A 10,508-nucleotide genomic window follows, 5' to 3' on the forward strand; every position below is an offset into this window, starting at 1 on the left:
AATCTGAACAGCCGGAACAGCCGGAACAGCCGGAACAGCTGGAACAGCTGGAACAGCTGGAACAGCTGGAACAGCCGGAACACCTTGCCGCTCGCAGTGTGGACCGGGTGTGGACCGGGTGTGGGCCAGGTGTGGACCGGGTCTGGACCAGGTGTGGACCAGGTGTGGACCGGGTCTGGACCAGGTGTGGACCTCGGAAGTGGTTTTGGCAGCACCAGGAGGAAGCCAGCAGACGCTGGATGTGCTTCTGTTGAGTGACGAAGAATAAAACCAGAACCCATGCAGACCCCCGAGACACTGGTCCTCTGGACCTGGACTCATGTCTCTGTCTTCAGGACCGTTTGTGTCCTCAGCGTCCCGTCCTGGTTTTTCAGGTGAACAGATGTTTCTAACGATCCCGATACAGAGCCGTCCTCCAGAACCAGATGGTCCCGACAGACAGGGAGGACCCCGAGCGGCCAGCGTCCGTCCTGACGGAGCGGCGGGCGGAGCGGCGAGCGTCCGTCCTGACGGAGCGGCGGGCGGAGCGGCGAGCGTCCGTCCTGACGGAGCGGCGGGCGGAGCGGTGAGCGTCCGTCCTGACGGAGCGGCGGGCGGAGCGGCCGCTGGCTCTCCAGTCTTTCCAAACGATCCTTAACTACTGAAGAGGAGCGTCTGGCGTCCTGCGGCGGCGGAGCGGCGGCAGGTGGAGCGGATCCCGGCGGACTCCCGTCCCCCCCGGCGGACTCCCGTCCCCCCCCGGTGGTCTTCACCGTTGGCCCGGCTGGGTCGGGGTCGGGGGTCATACGGTGGTGACCCTCATCACCACCTCGCGGCCGGCGGCGGCGCCGAGCCGCGGCCCGCCGGGCCTCAGCCGGCTCAGGATGTGCAGGACGGTGTAGCCGCAGCGCCGGTTCAGGATCGTCCTCAGCCCCCGGCCCGGCCGGCCGCCGCCGCCCGCCGCGCCGCGGGGCGTCACCCGGGACCCCCGGGACCCCGCCTTCCCGGAACTCGCCGGGTCGCCCAGGTCCCTGGACTTCTCGTAGTTCAGAACCTTCCACTGCTGGTTGACCGCCTGCCAGCGCTTGAAGATCCGGAACACCGACGAGCCCTCGTGGACGATGAGACCTGGAGACAGAGACCAGAGGACGTGAAGCACCGAGATCCTGGACCGGGCTCAGACCCGTCCCCACAGGACCAGATCTCTAAACCCAGATCACCTGGAGACCCCTGCAAGCCCTGGATGATGTGAGGGAGAGGAGGAGGAAGATGCTCTGAACCTGGTCCCCGGTCCCCGGTCCCCGGTCCCCGGTCCCCGGTCCCTGGTCCCCGGTCCCTGGTCCCCGGTCCCTGGTCCCGGTCCCTGGTCCCCGGTCCCCGGTCCCTGGTCCCTGGTCCCCGGTCCCTGGTCCCCGGTCCCCGGTCCCTGGTCCCAGCAGGACAGAGACAGCAGCTCTGCCGCCGTCGGCGTCACAAGAAGTTTTGTCTTTTGTGAAAATGAACTTCAAAGCAGGCTGGAGGATGTGGACGGCCTCCACCCGTCCCTCCTCCGTCCCCCCACCCGTCCCTCCACCCGTCCCTCCTCCGTCCCCCCACCCGTCCCTCCTCCGTCCCCCCACCCGTCCCTCCACCGTCCCCCCACCCGTCCCTCCACCGTCCCTCCTCCGTCCCTCCTCCATCCCTCCACCCGTCCCTCCACCGTCCCTCCTCCGTCCCTCTACTGTCCCTCCTCCGTCCCTCCTCCTCCGTCCCTCCTCCGTCCCTCCACCGTCCCTCCTCCGTCCCTCCTCCGTCCCTCCACCGTCCCTCCACCCGTCCCTCCTCCGTCCCTCCACCCGTCCCTCCTCCGTCCCTCCTCCGTCCCCCCTCCGTCCCCCCTCCGTCCCCCCTCCGTCCCCCCCCTCACCTATGCAGACCACGTCCATGAAGCCGTACATGCCGTAGCAGATCTGGAACAGCAGGTCCTGGCGCTGCCAGCGGGCCGACGGGCTGAGAGACGACCAGACCAGCCAGGAGATGCTGGCCGCCAGGAAGAGCGAGCCCAGCACGATGGCGGCGATCTGCACCTTCTCGATCACCGTCAGGGAGATGGCCTGCCACTGCACACACACACACACACACACACACACACACACACACACACACACACACACCAGCTCAGCACCACACACTTCACCGCTCCAACTGGTTCAGAGATCAGCTGTGAAGCTGCGAGGCCGAAGGACGCCCAGGAAGAATGTTAAGCTCTAGACACACACACACACACACACACACACACACACAACACTGCAGCAGAGGAGCCGGCCGGCTGCTTCTCTTCTTCTTCTCTTGCATTTGGAGCAGACAGATCAGAGGACGGCTTCATATGGAGGTAAATTTGTCTCTTTATTTTTCAATCAAAAAAAAGTTTCTCTAATCGTAAAACATGTTTTCAATCAGAAAAAACTTCACTTTATTAAAAAAAAAAGAACGTTTTCAATCAAAGAAAAAACTTGTTCAAACCCAAAAAAAAAAATATTTGATACCCCCAAAAAAATTTTTTTTTTTTTTGGTTGAAAATACATTTTTTGATTGAAGTCCTATTTTTGGATTTGAGCCATATTATGCGGAGGACATTTGTTTCTTTATTATTCAATCAAAGATATAACTTCAATCAAAAAAAATGTTTTCAATCAAAGCAAAAAAACAAATGTTTGGAGTGTTTCACTTTGTTTTGACATTCAAACACCTTTTTTTTTCAATCAAAGTGAAAAAAAGTTCTGAAGCCTCTTTTTTGAAGCCTGTTTTTTGATTGAATCATTTTGACACAAACGTCCCGCAGTGGGCGGAGCTTCTCCATTAGTCGGGCATGTTTGAGTGACAGGTGTCCACACCAATGAGAATCTCTCCAGAAGAAGCTAGAAGCTGGAAGCTCGCTGCTGGTGTGTGCGGGGAAGTCCGTTTCTATATCGGGTCTACTGGAGCTCCGGCGCCGCATTGCCGCCTCCGACTTCGGCGCTGGATCCACAAACTACTTGGCTCACGGCGTCAGCGCCTGCCCGTGTGAGCAGTTCCGACATTATAAATCTCTGGAAGCTCACGGACGCTTCAGGAATGGCTGGGTGCCGGATCTGTCCGTGTTCTGCTCCATGAGCTGCTGGTCTGCACCGGTGACCGGGACTGTGGATCTGCAGTCACTGTTCCTCTAATGTTGTTTTACTGATGTCGGACACATTTACCACACATTATGTGACACTGACGTGCTCCATTGACGTTAGCTGCCATGCATATCGTTCTTACTGTTGTTTTCTCATATATCACTGTGTTGCTGCTGCTGTGTGTGAAATAAAATAAATTCCAGGAAAAAGAAAATGTCTCACTTGTCATTTCAGTACTTTTCCCCATACTGACCATTTCTCTTCACTAAATTATCAAGAAGTAATTACTAATGAGGAGCACAGTATTATCAGAACCAACAGTAGTTACTTATGTGCTAACAAAAAGCAATAACTCAAAAAGACTCCAAAAGTGTCAATGACAAGCTTTATTACTGTATGTCAGAAACAAAAACATGCTCTTCCACAAATATTGAGAAAAAAAACTTCAGGGCTTTTACTGGTCTAACTGCATACAGATATATTCCATCCGGTCTTCGCTCACTGTCCAGGTCACTACACTGCTGATGGGCGGTGGTTTGTCAGGGCACAGCACACATTTACAATCTCATCCAGCAGTGTGACTTCTTCACCTCCACATGAAGAATCCTGTGTCTGGGTTTGGTCCCTGACAAGATTCTATATTCCTGACGGGTATTTCCAGTGACTCTTTCAACATGAATCCTCAAATGTGCCATTCTCCTGGTTTCCTCCACGTCTCTGGCTGCTGACTGACAGCAGCCTTTAATGCTGGGAGTTTGACCTCCGCACACATCACAACAACAACAACTCACAGAGGTCACAGTCAGTCTGTGTGGCATCCTGACTGCTGTTGTGTGTGTGTGTGTGTGTGTGTGTGTGTGTGTGTGTGTGTGTGTGTGTGTCGTCTTCTGTGACCAGCTGACTGCTGTCTTCCTCAGCATCAGGTGTCTCATCCTGTGATTCTGTCCAGACTCCGACGTCCCCTCCTCGGTCTGCAGCTCTCCAGTCTCTGCATCCCGGTGGACTCCCGTCTCTGGTGCTTTTGGTGACACTTTCTGTAGCTGGCCCCGCCTACGTCGCCTTGCAGAGCGCCTCATTGGTCGGTGTGACCGATGTGTGTCCAGATGTAGGGAAGGTGTCCAGTCTGGATCAGTCTCCATCAGTTCATCGGCTGGTTGACCTGCAGACACAGGTTAGGTTTAATTGAGAAAGCTAGTAAACACTGGATTCTTGCATGACATTGCCCATATTTTCAAGGACTGTAAATACAGACAGGTGCAGATGGATTTGTTGTGGTGCTGATTGTCTCTCAGGCTGGAACATCATCTGACATATTTTGCTGCTGCTGAAGCTGCTGACTCTGTTCTCCTCCAGGATGTGTTGTAAATTTAGTTTGATCAGTTTTAGCAAACAAATCAATGACTGTATGTTTGTTTTCAGAAGATCAGATCCGATGTGTTGTGTGTTGCGGTGTACCAGGGAGTGTGTGTTTATCTGTCTGTGAGGACAGAACTGACAAGGCGTGTCCTCTTTTGGACAGCAGGTCTGACTGGATCTTTAAGGTCACTCCCTCCGTAACGTTTAAATTTAAGATGAAGCAATAAAATAAACAGATTTAGCATGAAGTGATGATCCCATCTCTACTGCCCTCCTCCTCTGACCGGAGGTTATAAGTGAAGTTGGCTCGCAGCTGCTGAGGCTCGCTGCCAGCTGCAAACTAGCTTCACCGCTAACGTGACTTCATTCACAAAGAAACCGCATTTTCAGTAGCATCGCTTAAAAACGAATAAACTCACTTACTTGCCTTTATGAAAATGGCGAGAGCAAACAAGCATGTTGTCGGATATGGAGTCTAAAGTGATGCTCTTCTTTCCTGTCGCTGCTGCGACTCCCGCCATCCTACGCCTCCTCCTCAGTCTGCTCTCCGTAACTTCTTTCCACTTGGGAAACTGGAAACAACGTAGACTGTCGTCTGTCCTGCTCCCATTCCATCGACGTGACCGATGGTGGTCGTCTTTCACGCAACTGGATCTTCTCGTTTTGAAGAAATAATGCCGCACTCAGAAAACGTGAATTGGAAAGTAGCTCGCAAGCGAGACCTGAACAATCCCACAATGCAACAGCGTGACGACAGCTGCAAATAGAAACGGACTTCCCCGCGCACACCAGCAGCTAGCTTCCAGCTTCTAGCTTCTTCTGGAGAGATTCTCATTGGTGTGGACACCTGTCACTCAAACATGCCCGACCAATGGAGAAGCTCCGCCCACTGCGGGACGTTTGTGTCAAAATGATTCAATCAAAAAACAGGCTTCAAAAAAGAGGCTTCAAAAAAGAGGTTTCAAAACTTATTTTCACTTTGATTGAAAAAAAGGTGTTTGAATGTCAAAACAAAGTGAAACACTCCAAACATTTGTTTTTTTGCTTTGATTGAAAACATTTTTTTTGATTGAAGTTATATCTTTGATTGAATAATAGAGAAACAAATGTTCTACCCATAATATGGCTCAAATCCAAAAATAGGACTTCAATCAAAAAATGTATTTTCAAGCAAAAAAAAAAAAATATTCAATCAAAGAAAAAACGTTCATATGCAATTTTTTTGAGGTATCAAATTCTTTTTTTGGGTTTGAAAAAGTTTTTTCTTTGATTGAAAACGTTTTTTTTGATTGAAGTGAAGTTTTTTCTGATTGAAAACATGTTTTGCGATTGGAGCAACTTTTTTTTTGATTGAAAAATAAAGACACAAATTTACCTCCATAGCTTCACTGACTGACAGATGTTTAGAAGGAACGCTACATATTCATTTAATCAAACATTTATATAATGACATTAATGGGGATATTTTGAGTGATAGAATCTGACGTCTTGTATTTATTCATAAAGAAGAACTATTCTTTCATATTTATCATATTTACAAGATCAAGCTGATCTTTAATCACTCTTCACATACTCGGTTACCTCGTCTTCTTGTGGTGGCTAGGCTAATGGTGGTCAGTAGTAGCCGTCTCTTGATGCACGCCCCGAGTTTACTACTAGTTACTACTAGATACTGTATATTCTCCAAAAAAAAAAAAAAAAAGGTTTGTGGTGTCCTTGCATTTCTTCCTTCCCTACACCTCCTTTTATTTTTGTGGCCTGGTCTGTTCACTACTATGGTTCGTCATCGGGAAAAAAAAAAAAAAATAGATAAATAAATAAATAAATATATATATATATATACATATATATATGTATATATGTATATGTATGGTTCTGTCAGTTTCTGTGTTGGTTGTCGGCTGTTTTGGTGTTGTCTAGATTGGGGTTTGGGATTGTTCTAGGTTGCGTGTGGTGCGTCGACAACACTGTTTTGTATTGTGAATTTGTACATAGGTTGTCCACCCCCCCCCCGTTCCCCCTCTCTTTATCTCTCTCTCTTTCTGTCCCTCACTCTCTGAGCGTCTCCGTCCCAGTCCTGTCCTCAGCCATGCCGGATGCCAGTTTTAAATAAAGGCAGCAGCAGGAGGAGACTCAGTCTCGTCCTGCTGCTGACATTAAAATCTGTTCAGACAGTAAAAGGCATCAGACAATATTGCACGCCCAGCTGCCGAACAGGACAGGGGGGGGGGGGGGGGGGGGGGGGGCTGAAGAACTATTCATTCCGGTGTCATCTAGCTGACTGTCTGTACGGAGCTCTGCGGCGCCTCCTGCTGGACGCTGTGGAGTGCTCTAAATGTTCCGGGGGAGGAACCGCTGCCGGCCGGGAGACAAACGTGGGTTCTGTCGGAGACTCTGCGAGGGTGGGGGGGGGGGGGGTGGTGTCGTAGGTGGTGTAGCAGGTGGTGCAGCAGGTGGTGTATCAGGTGGTGTAGCAGGTGGTGTATCAGTTGTTGTGTCAGGTGGTGTCGTAGGTGGTGTAGCAGGTGGTGTATCAGTTGTTGTGTCAGGTGGTGTAGCAGGTGGTGTAGCAGGTGGTGTATCAGTTGTTGTGTCAGGTGGTGTAGCAGGTGGTGTATCAGTTGTTGTGTCAGGTGGTGTCATAGGTGGTGTAGCAGGTGGTGTATCAGTTGTTGTGTCAGGTGGTGTAGCAGGTGGTGTAGCAGGTGGTGTATCAGTTGTTGTGTCAGGTGGTGTAGCAGGTGGTGTATCAGTTGTTGTGTCAGGTGGTGTCGTAGGTGGTGTAGCAGGTGGTGTATCAGTTGTTGTGTCAGGTGGTGTAGCAGGTGGTGTAGCAGGTGGTGTATCAGTTGTTGTGTCAGGTGGTGTAGCAGGTGGTGTATCAGTTGTTGTGTCAGGTGGTGTCGTAGGTGGTGTAGCAGGTGGTGCAGCAAGGTGTTGGTATCAGGGATGTGCACGGCTAATCGTTTCGTCGTTGAACCGCCTACTCATTTATTAAACGCTGAGCATCGTACTCGTCGGTTAACGCTGCGGCCCGCCCGTGCTTCACGTCGGCCTGGTGAGCGCTGCGCCGCACCGCTGGCGCACCGCCGCGCCGCACCGCTGCGCCGCACCGCCGCGCCGTGCCGCTGCGCCGCTCTCCTCCAGTCCCGCCCCGCATGCAGGTGTTGTGCCGAGTTTTGCGGCGGGCATGCATAATTCGGCACAACACAGGCAGCACACCGCTCCGTGCCGCAAATAAAATTTGCAACTAGCCAGCGCGGAAATTAGTGGAAATTCCCATCCCTAGTTGGTATCAGGGTGGTGTAGCAGGTGGTGTAGGTGTAGGCTGGTACCTGCAGGGGGTTCTTGGTGCTGATGGCCAGGACCTGGTACTTGAAGTAGCAGAGCTCGCAGCTCCAGGATCCTCGCTCGCTGATCCAGCGGATCAGGCAGGGCTGGTGGGTGCAGCGCACCGAGCCGGCGCAGCGGCAGGGGCTCAGCAGCTCCCCCTGCAGGACGCAGCGGGAAAAACCCTCATTCAGGACATGCAGCACAATCAGAGTTCCAAACCACGTCTTATTGATCCGGTCTCAATCAGAAACGATGCTGCAGTAACTGGACTCAGAAGGAACCTGAACTGTTCTGGTTCTGTTGAGCAGCCGGTGGCCGCACAACAGAGCCGCAGACCCACATCCTGACACCACCAACAGGGGGCGCTCTGAGGCTCTGCTGGCAAAGGACAGAAGAGGAGGAGCCAGAGCCTGCCAGCCAGCGGGGGTTTGCATGGTGTTCCTGAGCTCTGCTCACATCACAGTGCTTCCTGGATGGTCATGGGAGGAGGACCCCCCGCTGTGTGACACCAGGAACCAGAACCAGCTGCTCTGCAGGAACCCAAACGGGAAGGGTGAGGGGTTCAGAACCGGAACAACCCGGAACTTAAACCTGGACCCGAACTAACCTGGCAAAAGCCATATAGACATGTGCAGCAACGAATTGCTTCACATGTCAATCTGGGATTTCACTCAGCAAATCCGTTCGGGGAAGGAGGGACTTGCTGTAGAACTCTTTGCGTTCATTGGACGGGAGGACACGGTGCGCCGCCTGACCATGTTTAGTTTCAGCCAATCACTGCAAAGAAAAAACCTCTTGCTGATCGTTTTTCTAAGACACAATAGAGGATTCATCCAGAACAGATTTACTGGCTGTCGGGAAATCCATTGTTTTCGCTAGCCATGCTAATATTATTAGCAGTCCGTCACTTCCTGTTCCCGTCAAAGCTTCATGTCCCGCCCTAAACGACGCGTGATTGGTCTGACCGAAAAAAAATCCGAGCGTGATTGGTCCGGCCGAAAAAAGTCTGATCCCAAACACATAAGGCTGGAGCGGTACAAGATGGATTCTCGTGGTGTGTGAGAACAAATACCGCGAGAATTCAGCTTGCCGGCAAGGTTAGACCTGGGGGGTATTGCACAAAACCAGGATAAGGGATTAAGCTGGCAAACTGTGGTGATCCTGTGGTGATCTTGTGGTGATCCTGGATGAAGTTAGCCTCATGTCGATTACACAAAATCTTGCCAAGTTGATCCCGGACAGTCAGCATGGTGATTTATCCTCTGCAGCTCGCTGCTCCACAGCAGGCTAACGACCAGGATCAGATTAAACTGCTGTCAGCAATGTGAGAAGTGGGCGTGGCTTACAGCATTTCCTGGATTTTTCTACACATTACATCATTTAATCCTCCTGCAGCCAAACCTTACTACTGTAGTCGCTGCTTCTGCAGGGTCTGGTTGACTTTAGGATTATTTTGTTGCTCAGATTATATGAAGACCAACATAACTTTCAGCACAGACGTTTCAGAATCCTTTCTTTATTAATACAAGTCCTACAATAAAAGGTTCACAATAAATAAATAAAATAATAAATAAAGAAGAAGAAATAAAATAAAACAACCCTGAAGCTGCACAATGAGTAAAATGAGAAACAAAGGAAAGATAAAAGTCTCTCACCACTGAAATGGACACAGTATAACAGACAGCATCATTTTGCCTTAACTGTCTCCTGAAAATAGGAAAATCCTCCTATTTCAGGACTCCAGCTTCAGGAGTGAACGGTCCCACATCATTCTGACTCCACTCTTTTAACGGCTAAAATCAGACAGAAATTCATTCTCAGAAGAAACTAATTTATCACTTCATGTGATAACTGCTCTTTGGGCGACACTTAAGTAACTGACCAGACTGCAGAATATTGTTATGTCTGGTTTTCAGCTGCTGCAGGTTCTTTTCTGGCCGACAGGTTTGTTCTTCATGACAGACGAGGGATGAAACAGAACACAGCAGGAGAACAATTGATTCAATTAGATAACACGGACACAGAGGTGAAATTTTCTTAAATAAATATCCTAAATACTGGCAAAATGCTGTTTCCCCCGTGTATTTCCTGTATTTTATTATTATCATTTTTGTATGATCATAATCATGGATCATATGCAGAATTAGGCCATTTTTAGTGTCTGATTTGCACATCACTATTTCACTTTAATGAAGCTGCGGCCTGCATGCAGTACCTGTCCTCACCATTGAAGCGTGGGGGCGCTGTGCCTTAAACGTCACTTAAAGCAGACGTACAGGCTGGAATATATGGACTGAAATTAATGGACGTGTTTTGTGTAAAGTCCTCGCTCTGCCCCCCCTTTTAAAGTGAGCCCCCCCTACAGCCGCGGTACAGTCCACACTGCTGCTCGTCCCGGTGAAGGAAGACGCTCGACCTTGTTCCATTTTCAATCTGTGATTCTGTGATCGATGTCGTGGTCTTCTGAAGAACGCCGTGACGCCACTGATCCTGATGCTCCTCACCGGGCTGGAGGAAGCCGCGTCTTTTCATCCTGGCTCGGCAAACGTGCAACCGATTAATCCGAGAAAACACCGACTAGGCTGACTCAAGCCGCGCATTTTCATTTATCCTGGATGTATTTATCCTACTTTTGTGCAGTACCCCCCTGAACAGCAACAACAACAACAACAACAACAACAACAACAACAACAACAGCAGCAG

At 50.5% G+C, this 10,508-nt stretch overlaps 1 protein-coding gene across 1 annotated transcript in view; it reads right to left on the reverse strand.

Moving 5' to 3' along the window:
• The window catches only part of LOC115408459 (E3 ubiquitin-protein ligase MARCH9-like), a 26,323-nt gene continuing 15,815 nt past the window's right edge, over positions 1 to 10,508 (reverse strand). The window contains exons 2-4 of the mRNA XM_030119239.1: positions 7,808 to 7,963; positions 1,886 to 2,078; positions 1 to 1,107 (exon numbers count right to left, since the gene is read on the reverse strand). Coding sequence (XP_029975099.1) covers positions 782 to 1,107; positions 1,886 to 2,078; positions 7,808 to 7,963 — 675 coding nt within the window. The 3' untranslated portion in view covers positions 1 to 781. The remainder of the gene's footprint in view (positions 1,108 to 1,885; positions 2,079 to 7,807; positions 7,964 to 10,508) is intronic.

This window comes from Salarias fasciatus, chromosome 20, assembly GCF_902148845.1.
Source record: "Salarias fasciatus chromosome 20, fSalaFa1.1, whole genome shotgun sequence".
NCBI lineage: Eukaryota > Metazoa > Chordata > Actinopteri > Blenniiformes > Blenniidae > Salarias > Salarias fasciatus.